General features: G+C 34.4%; 1 protein-coding gene across 13 annotated transcripts in view; it reads left to right on the top strand.

Annotated features, from left to right (window-relative positions):
* The window catches only part of STAU2 (staufen double-stranded RNA binding protein 2), a 492544-nt gene that overhangs the window by 309327 nt on the left and 161975 nt on the right, over positions 1–21242 (top strand). For all 13 annotated transcript variants that reach the window (XM_074203676.1, XM_074203666.1, XM_074203669.1 and 10 more), the window contains one exon: positions 7535–7842. In XM_074203676.1, the coding sequence (XP_074059777.1) occupies positions 7535–7842 (308 nt within the window). The remainder of the gene's footprint in view (positions 1–7534; positions 7843–21242) is intronic.

Raw genomic sequence — 21242 nt, forward strand, 5'->3', positions numbered from 1 at the left:
AAAGTCACGATCAGGAAAAGAGCCTTGACCTCATTTTTAAAGAATTCCTGCAGGAAAATTGCCCTGATATCCTAGAAGCAGAGGGCAAAAATAGAAATTGAGAGAACCCACTGATCTCCCCCAGAAAGAGATCCCCAAAAAACAACCCCAGAAATATTATAGTCAAGTTCCTGAACTCCCAAGTCAAAGAGAAAATAATACAAGCAGCCAGAAGGGCACAATCCAGATATTGTGGAGCTGCAGTCAGGATCACACAGTACTTAGCAGAAAGTATATTAAGTGCTCGTAGGGCTTGGAATATAATATTCCAGAAAGCAAAAGAGCTTGGACTGCAACCAAGAATCAACTACTCAGCAAAACTGAAATATAGGGGAAAAGATGAACTTACAATGAACTAGAGGAATTTCAGTTGTTCCTATTGAAACAACCAGAGCTAAACAGAAAGTCTGACCTTCAAGTACAGGCCTCAGGTGAAGTATAGAGAGTAGAGGAGAAGGGTAAATTATGAGGGACTTAATGATGATGAAATATATATATATATATATATATATATATACATATATATATGTATATATATATATATATATATATTCCTGCATAGAAAAATGATACTGATAGTACTCATATGAACCTTCTCATTTAATAGAGCAGGTAGAAGGAACTTTTATAAATGAAGCACAGGAGAGAGCTGAATTTGAAGATACAATATATTGTATGAAGTCAATAGCTTAAAGGGAAATGTACTGGGAGTAAGAGAAAGGAGAGGTGGAATAGCCTAAGATATTTCATATAAAAGATTTTTTTTGCAATGATATGGAAGGGGGAAAGGTGAGGGGGGAATTAGGGAACCTTCACTGTCATCAGAAATGGCTCAGAGAGGAAACAGCATATACACTCAATAGGTATAGACATCTAGAGTAAAAAAGAGACAAGGGAGTTGGGGGAGGGGGTGATAGAGGAGAAGGTAGATCATAAGAGAGAATAGTCAGATATCATACATTTTCTTTTTTACTTTTTGCAAGGTGCTGGGATTGGGTAGCCTGAATGGGACCATGGGGCCAGGTGGTTACTGGGTCTCTGGGGTGGTATATGGGCTTGGGGCCTCTTGGCCCCACAGGGCTGGTGCTCTGTCCTCTGTGCCACTCAGCTACCTTACAGCACATTTTAGAAGAGGGACAGAGTGAAAGGAGAGAGAAAATATAATATATGGTAGTGGGGAAGGAATGGATGGAGGGAATTACAATCAGCAGCAGCAACTGTGGAAAAATATGGAAGTAACTTCTGTGATGGACTTATGATAAAGAATGTGATCCACCCGAGACAAAGCTGATGGTATCAGAACACAGACTGAAACACATTTTTTTCTCTTTCTTTTACTTCATTTCTCATGAGATTCTATACTTTTGTGGGAGAGGGGGTATTATGTTTACTCTTAAACAAGAATATTTTAGTAATGTATAAAATCATATTAACCAGAAAAAGAAAAAGAAACCGTGAGGGATGGGAATTCAGGGAAGCATGGAAGGATTTTTATGAACTGGTGGTGAGTGAGATGAGCAGAACCAGAAAAACATTGTACACCCTAACAGCAATAGGAGGTAATCATCATCCTTGATGGACTTGCCCATTCCATCAGTTCAACAGTCAAGGACAATTTGGGGCTATCTGTGAAGCAGAAGGCTATCTATATCCAGAGAAAGAATTCTGGAATTTGAACAAAGACCAAAGACTATTACCTTTAATTTAGAAAAAAAAATGTTATCTTATTATGTAAATTTTCTATCTCTTATACTTTATTTTTCTTCCTTAAGGATATGATTTCTCTCTCATTACATTCAACTTAGATCAGTGTATACCATGGAAACAATGTAAAGACTAACAGACTGCCTTCTGTGGGGGTTGGGGGAGGGAAGCAAGATTATTGATAAATTTGTAAAACTCAAAATAAATAAAATCTTGCATTGAAAAAAAAGAATTATCTATCTAAAACATCAGCATGCATTATATGTAAGTAGAAAAAGTTAGAAGCATTCCCAGTAAGATCAGGGGTGAAATAAGGATGCCCATTATCACCTCTATTGTCCATGATTTTGTTAATGTTTGCTTTAATAAGAAATTAGAATAGACATTGAGGAAACAAAACTCTCACTTTTTTGCAAATGATATCATGGTATACTTAGAAAATTCTACAAAATCATCTAAAAACAACTTGAAGCAATTAGCAACTTTAGCAAAGCTGCAGGATATAAAATAAACCCACACAAATCATCAGTATTTCTATATATTCCCAGCAATTCCCATCAGCAAGAAAAATTCCATTTAAAGTAATTGCAGACAGCATAAAATACTTGGGAAACTACCTCCCAATACAAACAACAGAAACTGTATGATCACAGTTGCAAAATACTTTTCACACAAATAATGTCAGATCTAAACAATTGGAAAAATGTGAATTGCTCATGGATAGGTTGAGCTAATATAATAAAAATGACAATTCTACCAAATTAAATTACTTATTCAGTGTAATACAATGAAACTACCAAAAAATGAATTTAAACAGCTAGAAAAATAGTAACAAAATTCTTATGGAGAGCCACAAGATCAAGAATATTAAGGTAGTTAATTAAAAAAATGCAAAGGAAGGCAGTCTAGCCATACCAGTTCTAAAATTATATTATAAAATGGCACTCATGAAAACTCTCTGGTATTGACTAAGAAATAGAATAGTGGATCAGTAGAATACATAATTTACAAAAGAAATAGTAGTAAATGACTATAGTAATTTACTGTTCAATAAGCCCAAAGACTCCAGCTTCTGGGATAAGAACTCACTATTTGACAAAAACTGCTAGGAAAAAACTGAAGAAGAGTAAGGCAGAAACTAGGCATAGGCCAACATCTTCACACCGTATACCAAAATAAGCTTGGAAGGGATATATGAGTTAGAAATAAAAGATAATACCATAAGCCAATTTGGAGAACAAGGAATAGTTTATTTCTCAGAACTATGGAGAGGCGAGGGGTTTAGAACCAAACAAGAGAAAGAAAGCATAAAATACAAAATGGAAAACTTTGATTACATTAAATTTAAAAGGTTTTGCAGAAATAAAACCAATGCAACCAAGATTAGAAGGAACACAGAAAAGTGGGAAATAATTTTTATAGCTAATGTTTCTGATAAAGGATTCATTTATAAAATATATAAAGAAATGAGTCCAATTTATAAGAATACAAATCATTGTCTAATTGATAAATGGTCAAAGAATATGAACAGGCAGTTTTCAGATGAGAAATTAAAATTATAGTCATATGAACAAATGCTCTTAGTCTTTATTGATTAGAAAAATGCAAATTAAAACAATTCTGAGCCTAACAGATTGCTAAAATGACAAAAAATGAAAATGATCAATGTTGGAGATGATGGGTGAAACTGTAAACTGAGGCAATCCTTCTGGAGACAATTTGGAACTATGCCCAAAGGACAATACAATTGCAGAACCTTTGATGCAACACTCTAGGCCTATTTCCTAAAGAGGTTAAAAAGGGGTGGAAAGACCCACACAATTATATGTGTAGCAACTCTTTTTGAAGTGGCAAAGGATCAGAAATTGAGGGGATGCCCACCTATTGGAGAATGACTGAACAAGTTGTGGTATATGAAATTGATGGGAGTGTGATTGTCCTGTAAGAAATCATAAGTGACCAGAGTTCATAAAAGCCTGGAAAGACTTTCATGAACTGATGCTGAGGGAAGTGAGAAGAACCAGGAGAACATTGTAGACATTTACAGCAACATTGTGAGATGATCATCTGTGATAGCCGCAATTCCTCTCAGAAGGTCAGTGACTAAGAACAGTCTCAAGAGACCTGTTAAGAAAAATGCCATCTATATCCAGAGAAAAAACTAGATTCTGAAAGCAGAGCAAAGCCTATGTTCTCTTTTAAAAACTTCTATTATGTTTTTCTTTCTTTCTCATGGTTTTTTCCTTCTCAGTTCTAATTCTTCTTTTATAACAAGACTAATACAGAAATATGTTAAACACAATTATACATGTTCAACCTATATTATATTGTTTGCGGCTATGGGGAGAGGGGAGAGGGGAGAGAAGGAGGGTAATAGAAAAATGTGGAACCCAAAGGCTTATAAAAGGATGAATGAATCTTTGCTTGTAATTGGGAAAATAAATAAATAAATTTAAAGATAGAATCTGAATTGTTTCAGATAAACAAGGCATCAAGATGAGGAGGAGAAGAGATTGATTAGGGGAGCCTAGATGAAGACTGAGAGTTTAGGGGATTGGAGTCACAATGGGAACAAAGAGCAGTGCTTTGTTTGGGAAGGCAGGGGGAGAGGTAAAAAACCAATTGATTATGGTTAGAGAAGGGGTTTTGGGAATTCTTAAATGTAGAAATACATGGGCAACAGCAAGATCAGGGGTACATGACCCAGGGTCTCTCAGGTCATAAATGGCAAAGCTAAGACTCTGAATAAGGATCTCAAATCTCCAATGCTTTTTCCACTGTATTTATGAATTTGGGGGGTTGTTCTTATTCTCAAGCCATGGTACATGAAATCTAGAAGGGAAAATAGACTGAATTTCCTATTCAAAGTGGGAGAAAAATAAGGAGACGAGGACAGGTGACTTAGAATTTATAAGATCTTGTGTTTTCGGGCAGTATGTGCAACCTAGTGCAGATGCCTTAAATGTCTTCTTTTTATTCATATTTTCTTCCCAGTGGTGGTAATGTTTCAGTGGCATATCCTGTCTAGAACTTGAAGGGTTCTTCCCCAGAAGAGTATAAATACACTTCTAGGAAGGTCCTTAACTTGGAGTAAAGACCATTGAATATGCAATGGATTAATCCCTGATGTCTACTTTCCTCCACACAGGTGTTTCATGCCATCTCCAGATATTTCTACTTCCAGGAAGGTTTTTGAGCTTTCTTGCTATCTTCTCATTGGAAGTGCAAGGGCTTGGAACCAGTTTTCAGGGATGTTGGGTTCCTACTGATTCATTCTACTGTGTTAATAGAATACAGACAGGGCTTTATCTCCCTTCTTGATATTTTACTAAGTACTTAGTGTCTCTCAAATTGACCCAAGAACTTTGTAGAGCATTCTAAATACCTTTATTCTCCCCCCAAAATGGGTACCTTAGTGAAAACAAGGTATCCCTATCTTGAAGGTTCACATTGAGTTTTGCACCAATGCTCTAAGAATTTAATGACTGCTGGTCCTTTTAGCTGTAATAGTGCACCATGCAAATGTGAGTACAATCTCACAACCTTGAAGGTCTCTTAGTGGCAGCTGAGTGATACATTAACTAGAGATCCGGAATACCCGAGTTCAAATTCAACCTCAAAAGACTGTGTGATTTTGGGCTAGTCACTTAACCTTTGCTCACTGTCCTCAACTATAAAATGTGGAACACCTACAGTTCTCAGAGTTGTTGAGAGGTGAAGATCAAATGAGATAATTATAAACTGCTTAGGTGCTATAATAAACTATGAAAGTATATATAAACATAATTTATATAAACTATATAAAACAAACCATTATGATTATTTTCATTATTAACATTGATAAATAAAAATAGCAATAGAACAAACTTAGTAGCCCCATGAAACACAATATTTTTCAGGATGGGACTCATATTAGGAACAAAAAATAAAAGGGAGAAATTTCATCTTTAAAGGAAATATCTTTAGGCTATACCAAGTAGACTTATAAAAAACAAAAACAAATAAACAAAACAATCTTAAAATAAATTCCTTGCAAGAGTTACCACATGTGATACATCTCAGCTCTTTCACAATATTTTCTTTGTAACCCAAAATTTCCTTTGAAACAAAATGCTAAGACCACCCACAAAGTGTTCTTGTCTCTCAGTGTATTCAATATTACACATCCTTAACTGTCTGAATTTATTTCAAGAGGGTTAAAGTACACCTCATTATCTGACCTCTGGTACCAAAATTGGGCATTGCTTTGAATTCGAATTCAGCTACCTTTTAGGTTTTATTGTTGTTTGTTCTCCTTGATGCCTGAAGAGGGCCAAAGCAACATCACCATGTCATGGTCAAACGGTTAGACCAGTATGAGCTTGACAGACTCTACCACAGGTTGAGCACAAATAATCTATTTGGAGTAGAGATGTATCTAAATTTATTCATCTCACATACCTTTTGAGCTACTGCAGTTGTGCTTTGCTCATATTGCACAGCATTTCTTTGAGGTGGACATGCCATGCTGAGCTGTCCTGTGCCAGTGTCCTTCATGTCTCACATTTGATTCCAGAGAGACCCTAAGAGTATCCTTGTATTGCTTCTTCTGAAATCCTTGTGAGTATTTGCCTTGTGTGAGTTCTCTATAAAATAGGATCCATAAAATCTTCCTATTTTTCTCAGAATTCTTCACATTTATAATTCTTTGCGGTGAAATTAATATTCCATTATATTCATATATTATAATTGGTTCAGCATTCTTGAATTGATTTTCTCTTACTTTGTTTTCAGTATTTTTATAGTATTAAGTTCTGATATGAATACTTTAATTTGTTATTTTTTTCTTGTTCTTTGAGTCTTTTGGGGGGAAGGTATGTATATAGTACTTAACTTTCAAACATAAGATAAAATATTAAAGGAAATAAATTTTAATTATGTTAGATAATTTTTCTATTCACTTCCCTTATAATCCTCATATAACCCATACTTTAAGCTCCATGGTATATCTTTTTTATCGCAGTGTAGACTAGGAAGAAATAAAGTAGAGCTATAAGAGTGCAGGAAACACAAGGAGGGACATTTTTTTAACATTTGTTGCAGTTCAGTCATGTTTCAGTCATGCCTAACTGAAAGAAAACCCCATTATGGGGTTTTCTAGGCAACAACACTGGAGTAGTTTGCTATTTCTTTTCCAGCTCATTCTACAAATGAGAAAACTGAGACAAAAGGGGTAAGTGACTTGTCCAGGACATTACTTTTTTAAATAAATGATATAATTCTAATATACAACAATGCAGCTCTCCATGACCCAGAGGTACTTATTTTGTTCTATGTATATGGCAGTTAGATGGAACAGTGAATAGAGCCCTGGACTTGGAATTAGAAAGCCTTGTATTCATGAGTTTGAATCTGGCTTCAGATGTTCATTAATTATATGCCCCTGGGCAAGAAACTTAACCCTTTTTGCCTCTATTCCTCATTCCTAAAATGACTGATAAGGAAATGGCAAACCATTCTAGTGTCTTTGCCTAAAAAAACCCCAAATGAGGTTTGGAGTGTTAGACATTACTGAAAAATAACTGAACAGCTACCACAGCAAATTTATAGCAAAATCTCTAAGTCTCCGATACAACTCTTAACAAGGGCATAATTTCAGACGTTGCCTCTTAAATATAATCACCTTGTGATGGTCCTCTGGGTTATCCCTTCAAGTGTAGATTCTGAAATTGGGGAAGGCTTTTGTTACAAGCTGTTCACACTTTAAAAACAATTTCTAGTGTTATTAAATGATCTTTCTTTTTATTTATAGCTCCAAAGGGAATTCTTCATTTGTCTCCTGATATTTATCAAGAAATGGAAGCAAGCCGCAACAAAGTAGTTTCTGACTTTGCAGTAAGCTATTTGTCATCTAATGAAATGAGCCAGCCTTCAAGTTCTTTCTTCAGCCTATCTCCACCATCAAATAATTCTTCTACAATATCCAGGGAGTTTCTTATGAATGGGACATGTCTATCAGCTGAAGCCATAGGTCTGAAAGGAAATTCTCCAACTTCCCCCTGCCCTGTAATGCAACCTTCAAGACAACTGGAATATTTAGCAAGGATTCAAGGCTTTCAGGTACGAAACAAAATCTCTTCATCAACTTAAACTCAGCATTTCTATCTGTCTGAGAGTTTGGTTCTGCCTTTCATTGTGAAATTAATATGAATACAAAGAATAGATGAGCATATCAAAACATATAAAGCCACACATGTATCATTTTCTTGTATTTTCTATATCCAGTAATGTCTTTGCTATATAATTGCCTTCCATTTTAATTTTTTTATTTTTCTTCTCATTTCCAATTCCTTTTTTCCTGTTTTTGATTTCTCCAGTGCATTTGTTTTATCATTTCCTCTTTAGCAAACCAAAAAATCTAGCTTCTCCGAAATGTTTATTTTTATTCTTTAACTCATGTTCTTTTTAAAATCATTATTACAAGTTTTCTTCTAATGGAGAGTTTGCTTATGAACAGTTTTTGCTATTGGTACTCCATTTATTAGAGATAAGTTGGACCTAGAAATGGCCATTTGTTCATTCAATCAAATGATTTTTCATATAATAGATGTTATCATGCATCCTATTTCAATAGGAGTAGAAAGCAGCTGTAATTGTATTCATGAAGTGATGAAGAGGAAGTTTGATTTCTAAAATATAGGGCTATAGTGCTATAATAAGACTTCTGGAATACCCTCTATTTGAGGGAGGGGGACAAATAATTTTAGATAATATAATTACTTTGGAAAGTAACTCTGTATGTGTAAATTTATTTCTTGGTTATTTTTAACCATTTGCCAAACTGTAAGCATTCATTAGTTTTACTAGGTAAATAATTGTATCCTTAAAATCCGAATAACTGTTCCCCCCCCGCCAATATCATTATTGGAAGTTTGCTTCTCTCTCCTTTCCCTAAGCAATGAAAAAATACCTGTGATTGAACAATGTTATTAGAAAAAATTACTTATATATAAAAAAAATTCACTTAACTAGATTACAAAAATTAGAGAGAATTTGCAATGAATTTGCCTTTTTCCCATTATTTTTGAATGTCTATTATTTCCTTTTTTTCAGAAACCATAGATTATGTGAAATACATTTTTTGTTTGAGTTTTTTAAATGTGGCAATTCTAAATGGCATAGATGAAGTGGCTCAAGGTTGTTTATTCTAAGATTTTTTAAATCTCCCATGAAAAAATTGTGCTTTTGAATATTTTCAGTCATTTACTTGAGGGAAAATTCAAGGGAATTTCCTTCATTAAGTGAAAGAATGACCATACATGTAAGTTGCTGAAAAGAGTTAAATAAGTTTGAATCCTGCTGGTAATCTGCGAGGAGAAAATAGAAGCATATTAACTCTGATGAAGAGAAATTCAATTGATAAAGTTTTGTTTCCTGTCCAAATCTGTCAATAGTAATAGTAGTATTTTATTCTTAGAGTATCAAAGCTTAATTTATTTCCTGGTATTTCTTGAGACTAGAACTGATTCCTGCTCTCAGTAGTTAAAAGTTGAGATGAATAAAGAGCTCCTACAAGGCTGACAGGTAACTGACTCCCCAGAGAACTTCTTGTAAATTCAGCCAGTTGCTTTTCTCTCTTTAGGTATTGCCAGTGAAAGAATTTTAGCTTTTAAAGGTCTTGATTCCAGCTAAAATGCCGATTTCATATCATCATTTATCCAGATAATTAGCTAACATTGTTTTTCAACCTTATGATACCAATTTTATCCTATGTACAAACTGAGCTCCAGGATTCTATATTGTGATTTCTATGCAACATGTGAATAGAAATGTATACTTTTAAAACATTGACTGTTCTGGTTGAATGTTTGGTATTGATGTGAAGTACTGTATCTCAGTTGAATTACTGAACTGAGGTTGATCAGTGAACAGAATCTCTGTGGGAAATAGCTTGCTTACTGGCCTGCCAGGGAATATCATAGCCTTGTCCTAATTTCCCTGCAGAATGTTCTTTGTGTATAAGAGTTCAAAAGCCTATATCTTTACAGGTAACCTTATCAGCTATATTTTCTAAGTAGCACAGTAATACATCGAAAATACATAGCTTGCTTTGTGTTCTTCTGAATGATTTCTTAGATCCTGATCTGATTGGTTGCATGGTTATAGAAGAAGAGTTTATTTTTAATAGCATTGTCCTATCTTTTTCAATTTTGGATTTTAAAAGCCAGTAAATACCTTTATTTTATTTTCACATGAGTAGTTTTTAAATTTCTATACAAAACATTTTAATTTAATGTTTTTTGTGGAAACATTTTTTAACTCTTTTAAACCTAAAATTGCATGATTTAAATGAATTATTTAAAATTCTAGGCCAATCAATATTTAAATTAGACATGTTATAAGCTAAAAAGATAACTTTTTGAAAAAAAGCCTTTTCAAATTTCATTGTCTATTGTTTTTAAGATAATTTTATGGATATTTTCTAATTCTTACATCATCATAGCTATCTCTTCTCCTTCCCCACCCCCGCACCTACAAGAAAGCAATCCCATTTAGCAAATAGTGTTTTTTTAGAAAGGGAAAAAAATGATCCCAGCTGATCAATATATTGAAAAAAATGCTGAAAACATGACTAATTTCTTGCCAAAATGCATACACTCCCATCCTAGACAAAACAGCAAACTAAATTCAAGGAACTGTTGTTATGAAGTCAAATAAACATTCAATGTAATTCTTTGGTTTCCTCATTGTGAAATGAATTTTTATTCCATTACAGATTTGAATTATACCATAGAAGAAAATAAGATTAATTGAATTTTAGAGTAGTTTTCAGAATTATATTTTTCAAAAATTTTAAAAATTGTATTGTTATGAAGGGCTAATATCTGTGAAATATGAACTTTTTCTCCCATGTAATTATGTAACTAAACCTCTTCTGAAAAACTTTATTTAAATCTATTAATTTAACAATTTTATATATATGTATATATATGAAACATTAATTGCATATCTATAATATATGTATGGAACTGAACTTGGTACATGAATGAAAAATAACAGTACCTATCCCAAAAAATTTTACAACAGAGTAATGGAATGAGACATATGCCCAAATAGAAGTGTAATATAAAAGTTAGAGAAAAATTCTTAAATCTAGCAGGGAGAAGATAGCTTGAAAATTAAAGAAAGATTGTTTTTATCATTGAGATTTCAGTAGGTGGAGATTTAGGGTGATTAGAGGGGGAAAAGATGTTCTAGGCACATGGATATCAATGAACACAAAAGCATAAAGGGAAAGGAGAGAATTAGATGAGAGATCAGCATATAATTAAGAATCACTATAGTATACAGTAAGTTGGAGGGGGTAAAATAAATCTGGAACGATAAGTTAGACTATATGAGGATTTGAAGGACCTGAATGCTAGGCTAAAGATTTTATTTACTTAATTGTCTATGAGGACCCATTGAAGGTTTTTAGGACATTATTAAACATTATTAAACAAAAATAAACATTATTAAATACACTTCATTAAGCACTGAGGATACAAAGAAAAGCACAAGACAGTCCCCCTACTCTTAAGGAGCCTGCAAGCTAATAGCAGAGACAACAAATAACTATGTACAAAGGAATTACATATAGGAAACCATCAAGAGAGGGAGGAATATGGAATTAAAGGACATTTGGAAAGGTTTCCTGAAGAAAGTAGAGTCTTATCTGGGACTTGAAGGCAGCCAAGGACATTAGGAGGCAAAGTTGAGATGTGGGGAATAGCTAGTCAAAATTCTTGGAGTCAGGAGATAGTGTATTTTATTTGAGTAAAGAGACCAATCATCCTGGATCACAGGATATATGAAGGGATAGAAGATGTAAGAAGCCAGGAAAGGTAAGGGAAATCTTGAAGGGTTTTGATTTCCAGAGATTTTTTTATACTCAATCCTTGGAGTAATAGGGAGTTAGTGGAGGTTATTAAGTAGATGAGTGATATGGTTAGACCTGTGTTTTAGGTCAATTACCTTGATAGCTAAGAGGAAGGTAGACTGCAGTGAGGAGAGAATCACATCTGGCAGGCCAACCAGAAGAGTAGAATCTAGATGTGAGGTGATGAGGGCCTTCACCAAGATGGCAGCAATGTCAGAGAGAAGGAGACATATACAAGAGATCTTATTAATATAAAACTGACGGGCCTTGGCTATAGATTGGCTATGAGGAGTGAGAATGAGGTATAGAGCAAAACACTTAGATTGAGAATCTGGATGACTGTGGGAGGATTATGATTTCTTCAACAGTAACAAAGAAGTTTGGAAGTGAAGAGGGTGTGGGAGGAAAGAGGATAAGTTCAGTTTTGGATAAACTGAGTTTAACATATCTAAAGGACTTTGGAGATGTGAGAATGGGAATCAGCAGAGGTTATGACAAGATAGGTAGAATTGGGAGTTGATGTTATTACCAAATGAAATAGTATAGAGACCTGTGGACAAGGCGATCTGATCTATATATTAGGACAATTTCTTTGGCAATGTTGTGAAGGATGATTTGAAAGAAAGTTAGACTGGATATAGGAATACCAATTAGTGGATAATTAAAATAGCCCATTTGAGAGAAAATGAAAGTTTGAGCTTTAGAGGAGAGATACAAGAGGGGATAGATACAAGAGATATTTCAGAAATGGAAATTAATAACATTTGATAAATTTTTGAATGTGAGGGAGAGGAATGAGAAACTTTCAAGGATATTTCTGAATTTGCACAAATTTAGGTATTTGGCAGAATGGTTATGTCATTAACAGAAATAATGACATTCAGAAGAGAGGCAAGTTCAGGGAGGAAATGATGAGTTCAATTCTTGACATGTTTTGTTTAAAAGCATTCAGGAACATTCAGGTAGGGAGTTGAGTATGGTTGATATCATGATACTGAAAATTTCAGATACAAATAAAGGTAATATACTTAAACTAAAAAATGTGGTGATGTGTCTGCCTAGAGGGAGTTCAAAGAAGAATATTTAGGACATAACCTTAAGAGACATCACATTTAGGAGAAAGATGAATAAAAGGAACTATCAAAAGAAATTAAAATGAGAAAATTGGAAAGGTTGGAGAACTTGGGGAAAGGAATAAGATCAATCACCTGGTCCTTTGAAAATATGTACATATTAATGAGGATTATGCAGAAGACTGTAAGTACACTAGTCCATTTTGAGAAATCTAGCTTTAGAGAAAAGACCTTTTGAAATAGCAACAGTGTCAGAGAAGGTTTTCCAGGATTAAGAATTCATGAGCATGCATGGTAGTAGAACATATGGAACTAACTAGTTTTAAGGAAATCTAGAGATGAAATTGTGAAAATACAAAATAGACTAAGGAGATAGGAGGGAAGAAAATCAAAGGCACAAGCAGAGAAATTGACTTTGAAAAAGATGAGAACCAACTCATTCTGTCAGACTGGAAGAAAAGAGAAGTTGATAGAAGGAAACAGTTTTTAAAATGTGGAAAGGGAAATGAAAGCACTCTACTCACCTTTAATCTTATCGTGTAGGGTGAGTAGTTAGGTAGTTGGAAAAGAAATTTCGGGACATACCTCATGTGAAATGTTAACAAGAGTCAATAAAAGATAAATATAAAAATTTAGATGCATCAGTGAAGGGACCACTTGAGACATAATAAAAATTCACATTTAACGGACTATTTTAGGGTTCCTAAAGTTAATTTTTATCCTGCGATAATGCTATCTATGAGTATGAGGTAAGCTTGGAAGGGAAACCAGGGAGTACTTCATGTGGAGGGATATAAATTTCTTCTTGAAGAAAGGAAAGAAGGTATTTTAAGAGATGGATGTGGGAGAATACATTCCTAACAGAACAAAATGTGCCCAAGAGCAGGGAGACAACATAAGGCAAGAAATAGGCATGTGTACTAATCCTAGAAATTATGTTTGGAACACAGAGTGACTGAATAGTAGTTATTTGAAGTAAGATTGAAAAAGTAGATTAAAGCTAGACTGGAGAGGACCTGTAATGAGAAAAATCAAGAATGCATACTTTATTCAGAAGGCAGTTAGGCATCACTAAAGAATAGGGGGGCAGCTAGGTGGTGCAGTAGATAGAGCACTGGCCCTGGAGTCAGGAGGATCTGAGTTCAAATCCAACCTCAGACAGGTAATAATTACCTAGCTGTGTGACCTTGGCAAGTTACTTAATACCTTTGCCTTGCAAAACAAACAAACAAAAAAAGAATAGATTGGGTCAGGAAAGACTGAAGATAAGATTCCACTGAAGGAAAGACAAGAGCCAGAACAGGGGTTGTTTCAATAGTATTGAAAGGAAGGGAGGGTGGAATAAATAGCATTTGACAACTATTTGAATATAAGGAGTTAGCAAAAAGAGAAGGCAGAATCAAAGACAATAAAGGCTAAGATCCTAAGGACAAGAAGAAAGTTATTAATAGAAATATTGAAGTTAGGGGAGGAATAAGTTTTTAGGAGAAGATGATGAGTTCAGTTTTGTGTTTGTTGGGACTGGCAGAATATCCAGATGAAAATATCTAGCAGAAGTAAGATTATGGCACTGATTCTGAGGAGTGACTACTATTAGTAGGAGAAATATATATATGTAGAAGCCATAATTGAAACTATGATCGTAGTTTGGTAATAGTATAGGAAAGCATGAGGTGAGGAAGTGGGGGCAGTGACAGGGAGAGAGAAACTCATAAAAGAGACAGTAAAGGAATAGTCAGAGAGGTAAGATAATTATGTGAGAACAGTGTTATGAAAAGCAAAGGATGAGAATTTAACAAGAAGTGAAAGATTGGTTCACAGTGTTCAGTGGCATGTAGCTATCAAGAGAGAGATAAAGTCTTTAAAAAGATCTTGTGATTTAGTAATAAGGAAGTCATTAGAGACCATGGGGAAGAGAACTATTTCAATGGTTGTGTATATGGAAGCCAGATTGTAAAGGATTGGGGGGGGGGTATATGTACAGAAATGAAGGCAGATTGTAAGCTACTCTTTCTTGAAGTTTGGACTGGATGATGAGTAAAGGATATGATGGTTCAAGAAAGGGTTTTGGGGGGTTTGTTTGTTTGTTTCTCAGGGGAAAATGGAGCCCAGTTGTTACTCAGAGGAAGGAGATAATAAAAAGAAAAGACTGAAGCTGCCTGAGAGAAGGAATGATTGATAGAGATAAGTTGCAGAAGAGATGAGAGGACACAAGATGATTAGAAACATTAGCTTTGACAATTAGATTAGAAGTTAGAATAGAAATATTAGCTTTGACAAAGGGGAGAACTGTTTCATTCTCTTGAGATAGGTAGATACATGGCATGCTAAGATTGGATATAAATGGATAGAATTTTTGTCAAATGTCTTTAGAGGCAAACTAGTTAGCCTAGTGGATAGAATACAAGATTTAGAAACAAGAAGAAATTGAATTTAAACTGCCTCAGACATTTATCAGCTCTACAACTCCTGCCTCAGTTTCTTCATCTGTAAATGGGTATATCATTGAAAATAAGGCACAAATGTCTTCTGAGACACAGATAAATTGGGGATTACACAGAAAGGAGATGTGGAACAGCCCTTGCAGAAAGCATCAATTAGAGATAAATAAAAAGATTTGCTATACAGCAGAGAAAGGAGAAGCTAGTGTTACAGTGAATGGAGTGCCAGGCCTGGAGTCAATTCAGATGTGACCTCAAACATCTCCTAGCTGTATTACCTTGGGCAAGTCATTTCACCCTCTTTGCCTCAGTTTGGAGTCATAAAAAAATGGTCACAACTGAAAGAACTGAACAACAAAATACAGTAGTGGGGGCAATAAAATGGGAGTAGACAGACCTCTACCCTTCAGCATGATTTTGTGATTTTTCTCCAACATTGTTTGGCATCTTTTTCAGAATAGAAATGAAGAAAGCAGATGGAGTTAGCTCAGGTTGAGAAGGTTCTCAGGGCAAGTACCTGCTGTTCAGAGATGGACAGTATCACAGATCAAGCCTGGGGAGGGAAGAAAATGAACATAGTTCATTGACTAAGAAACAGAATTAGTTGCACAAAAAAATAAATAATTTAATAAGCAACCTGTTTCATTTAAATGTCAGAGTTATTTATTGTGATACAGATGTAAATGTACCTGTCTCATTTTCTGATGATCATTTCTAGCTTAATTTAATTTCAGATTGCTTTTTTATGAAATGCTTTTTATTGTCTATATAAAAGATGATATTTGTAAAACAGTGTAACAAATGGAAAAGTAATTCTTATACATGTTTTATATAAAGAACATAATTAAGCACTTACATAACAGAATCATAAATTGCAAATTCATTTTGTTAGAAAAAAAAATCCATGGTTGTTCCTTACTGAGGCTTTCAACATTTCTGGTCTTTATATATTGGACCATTTCCAGTAAAACAAAGCTGCCATTGGAGATCTTTGAAATAACTTCTTAAATTCAAACTTTTCTTTTTATGAATTCAGTTCAAACTCTGTACATTTCAAATAATGAAGCTAGGTGGTGCAGTATGATAGAGTGCTGATCTTGGAGTCAGGAAGATCTGATTTCAAATTCTGCTTCAGACATTTATTCTCTGTGTGACCATGAACAAATCACTTGACCTCCATTTGCCTCAGTTCCTTTATCTTTAAAATGGGAATCATAATAACATCTCTATACCAAAGTTATTGTGATGATAAAAGGAGATAATATTCATAAAAAATTTTGCAAACTTTGATTATTTGTGCTTCTTTCTTATTTTATAATGTTTATGTCAAGAAAATAGTATTCTCAGTCTTTCTTCTTCCAAATGTGACCTTAGCACATTCTACATTCGGAATTATTTTGGCTGGTTTTCTTAAGAACCTGACAATGTCCCTTTGATTTCTTTGATTCTCTTATCTTGCTTTAAGTTTATAATCCATACCATTTTCCATCAAGATAAAGACTCACATTTTTGGAAAAGCTTGAGTCATCTTTTAAAAAAGTTTTGTTTGTTTAATTGGTTTTTTTTTCAACTAGATCCTTCTTTCTAGCCCAAACTGAAGTGTAGCTATTCATTACTGATTTAGTCCAGCAATTTTGACCAGTTCCATTTTCAACCCAGCCAATTTGCCCCTGCTTAGGCAAATTGACCACTCATTGCCCTCTCAGGGATTCTCCACATTTCTAACCTTAGTACAGATCTCAATTCACTGCATCTCAGAACTCTGTAACTCACAGATCTTCCAACTTCAGCCTTCCCCGGGAAGTCCCAGGGACTACAGGTGTGCAACACCATACCTAGCTAAATAAGTGAAAATATTTCTATTAAGGGCAAATAGTGTCAAAACTTTTTTTAACTTTTAAAAACATACTTTCTTTCCATAAGCCTAATTACAAATATTACTTCAGAACCCTGACTATTCTGGGTCTGGGTCTCATATAAATAATACACTGCAATGGATATGTAGGTCTGGAAAGGGTTTAGTGGACGCTATTCTTGTTGGTTGATAACTTTAAGAAACTATAATGTCATTAAGTGATTCCTGATCCCAAGGACATCAGAGACACTGAGTCAGTTAAAGAAACTCTCTTAGGAATTTGGTATGTTCTGTGATTTTCCCAGGGCTTATGTTTAGTCTGTGACATCTAGACCCATCTGAACTTTGAAATCATCTGATCCAAATATTCCTAGGGTTTGATCCTATGATGGATTTGATCTCATGAATATGAGTCATTTCCTTCATTATTGCATATTACTTGTCATTCTCTGTAATTATTACCCATTATTATTATTTATTGAAAATAAAATAGATTTATTGATTTTCAGTTATTCAAAATTTTGAAATCTATAAAGAAAAAATTATGTATTAAAATAGATTTAGGAAGGGAACAATGATTTTTAACAGATAAGAAATGATGAGCCTATGTGCAAAGTACCATTTTTGTCATATTATACTTGATATAAATCTGACAAGAACCACTGCAGCACAGAAAATTATTTATATGTATGCCTTCTTCAGATAAAGATACCTATAACTTTCTGTTTTTATGAGATGCTTTTTTTTTAGGTTTTTGCAAGGCAAATGGGGTTAAGTGGCTTGCCCAAGGCCACACAGCTGGGTAATTATTAAGTGTCTGACACCAGATTTGAACCCAGGTACTCTTGACTCCAGGGCTGGTGTTTTATCTACTGTGCCACCTAGCCGCCCCTATGAGATGCTTTTCATAAAGAAATTTCAATTTGTTTTTAAAAGAGTTTCAAGAAAAAAAACTGCTATCCAATAAGCTGAAAGGGTAGAAAAGGGGGGGGGGATAAAGAAAAAAACTGCTATCCAATAAGTTGAAAAGATAAAAAAAAAATGGGGGGAGATGAAGAAAAAGAGTTTCAACTTCCCATGATAAATTCTACCATTTGAAATCATGTAAAAATTAAACCCTTAAAGAAAATAAATCCTATGTCTATAGGTAGATCCTCACTTCTGAACCCATTCTTTTAAAATATTACTGTGAAATTAGGGTGTTTCATGTTTGTATGCATAAGTTTGGAAATAATAAGATTCTTAACTTAATTATTAAAAAGTCCCTAACCCACAGCATCCATCCATTAGATGTCACCAATTAAGCTGATAAATGAAGATTTGATAATTTACTGGTGTCACAGAGTTACAAGATAATTGTGTGTTTTCTTCTTGCTGATATTTAACTAGTCTAAAATACAGCATATTATTAAAAACACCTAGAAGCAAACCCATTCAGATTATAGAATATGGATTACTATAGACTATAACATTAAAAAACTTATTAGCACATCCTGAAAAAATCAAGAAGTATGACCCTTTTAAGTGGCATAAAGACATGCTTCATGGCTAATTCTTTTTACATTGTTGCTATGAAATCTCTATCATTCAGAATATATATATATATTATATATATAATATATATATATAGTTGTGTTGCACCCTATTTAGATATCTTTGATGTCTTCCTGTTATCTATTTAATAAAGCTAAAGTATAGAGGAACTGTCACCTCTTTATTTTCTGTAAGCTATGGTGCTTAGGTATTTCAAGATTATGTGGACTTTTTTGGCTGCCACATTACAATATTTATTCCCATCAAACTTGCCATCCATGATTGGGGTAAAGTTTTTCATTTGCCTTTGATTAGTAATTAGCAAACTCTTGTCAAAGCTCCAATGTAAATAGAAGCTTTCTTCATCCTTTGCAAGAGCTTGGTTAAAAAATCAGGTTTTGGGCTATTTCTCATTTCTTCTTCCTGTTAATCTGACTTGAATTTTTCAGGTCTATAGAGTAGACCTGGTTGCTGATTTTATAGTCTTGAAACTTGAACAGTAATCCCCTAGGAATTTTAGGGACCATGAATGCAAGGTGAGGTCTGGCCAATATATATGTGGCCAGTCTACATATGTTTGTCTTGCTATTCATCCTTTGAAAGACTTTATTATGAAAATTTGTATTCTAGATTTAATTCCTATCAATAAAGTGAAATATGATGCCAAAGTGGAAACCAGAATTTTCATAAAAGTGATCTTTGAACTAGGAGGAAAATACTGGGGCATAGTTTCATGTCTACCCAAGACTTTGGGAAACCAAATTTGAAAGAGTTGTTAGAAAGGGTAAGGTTCCATGTTCTAAGGTTAAGACTATATAGAAGTCAGCTTAAGAGATAGAATATTTAAAGAATGACATCTGGGTATTCCTCCGGGCCAGGCAGCAAGGCAGGAAGCCCAGGTTGGAGAACCGGAAAAGAAGCCGGGTCAGCCTGGACTCTCCAGGGTGCCCAGCCTTCCTCAGAAAGCAGCAAGTCTGGCCCAGGTGAAATAAGAACCATTCTTACTCTCAGTTCTGGGGAAGTTTTCATAGGGTCCTCCTGGTAGGGAAACCCAAGAGGAAGACTTCAAAATATAAGAAGGACTAGAAGCAAGCCATGCAAGGAGCCCAGCAACAGATGGCCCCGGTGGTGCTGCCCATGCTGGCTGCAGCTGTGCCTTAAATGTGGCCATATGCCCACCACCACTGAGTGAGCCCCCCCCCCCAGGCCTGGAGGGGACCAGGTCAGGAGAGAAAAAAGGAGGCAAGGAAAAAAACCAAAAGGGGAAAAAAAGAGATTGCTTCCAATGGGGAGCCTGAAGCTCCCTCTCTTCTAGCCTTGGGCTTGATTAAAGTTTCTTAGTTCTCTTGAAATGTAATAGGAAATGTATTATTAGTGAATGTGCCATACACCTTATGGTCCACTTCATGTGCCTTTCAGACTTAAAAAAGGGGGATTCTTTCTAAAACCAATGATTATGTAGCTCCACCAGGAGAAAGGAGAAATCTTCAGTGTCATTAACCTGTATGAATCAGCTTTCCACTCATCCCTATCATCTAGAGCATTGTTCCTATGACTCCTTCATATTTGTGATTCACCACTCCCAGAGGGATTGTGTATCTCTGTACTTCATGTGATTTGAAAAAAAAAATCAACTTAAAGGTGAAATATTTATTTTTTGAATAAAGGAGATTATAGCTGTTAAAAAAAAAAGAATGGAATCTGACAACATGCACATGAATGATTCTACTGGGAAAGAAAAAGAGTAACCTCTGAAAAGACACTTAATAATTACCTTAACTGTATGACTTTGGGCAAGTCACTTAAAGTCACCCATTGCCTTAAATAAAAACAATTTTTAAAAAAAGAAAAAGAAAGACAGCTATATAAAAGAGAAACATAGTTATAACTACAGTTCACATAGAGAAATTAAAATCAATATCCCTGGAATTAATAAGTTACTAACTCATTATTAGTAAATCACTATCACAAAAACTTAATAGAATTTTAGTTATCATAATCTAAAACAAGGGATGTGACAGTTTTCCTGTATTCTGTCCTCATCAAATGACATTTGCTACCTAGTGAAATAATTGGAAATTGTGGCAATGTAAGAATCTATTTAAGGAATCTTGGAAGTTTTTACCTGAAGGAAAGAAGATATTTAATAGATGTGATTGTTGTTTCTTAGTATGTGAAAAGCTCTTGTAGAAGTGGAAAATGTTTTGTTTTCCTTGACCCTAAAAAAAAAAAACTAGAAGAAAACGAAATTCTCAAGATTCCTATTTAGATTTGTAAGGAAAAACTTTCGAACAATTGAAGATGTTTAAAAATAGAATGAGGGATTTTATAGAGGAGATTTCTTTGCATTTATAGATTAGATTAGATAATGTTTGAGGTCAGTTCAACACAACAAACTTCACTCTGCAAGGTATCCAGAGATACAAAGAAAAATTATATTTATATCTAATACATATATATATATATTACTTTCTATCCTACCTATTATCTGTCTATCTATTGTCTGTCAGTCTATATGTCTAACACACACACACACACACACACACACACAAACACACATGAAAATATTTGACAAGATACAAGATAATTTATAGAAAGAGAGCACTAACAACCAAGAATATCAGGATAAATCTCACAGGGTAAGTGGTGCCTGACCAAAAGCCTTGAAATGAACTAGAGAGCATAAGAGGTAGAGGTCA

The sequence above is a fragment of the Macrotis lagotis genome, chromosome X, assembly GCF_037893015.1.
Source record: "Macrotis lagotis isolate mMagLag1 chromosome X, bilby.v1.9.chrom.fasta, whole genome shotgun sequence".
Lineage (NCBI taxonomy): Eukaryota > Metazoa > Chordata > Mammalia > Peramelemorphia > Peramelidae > Macrotis > Macrotis lagotis.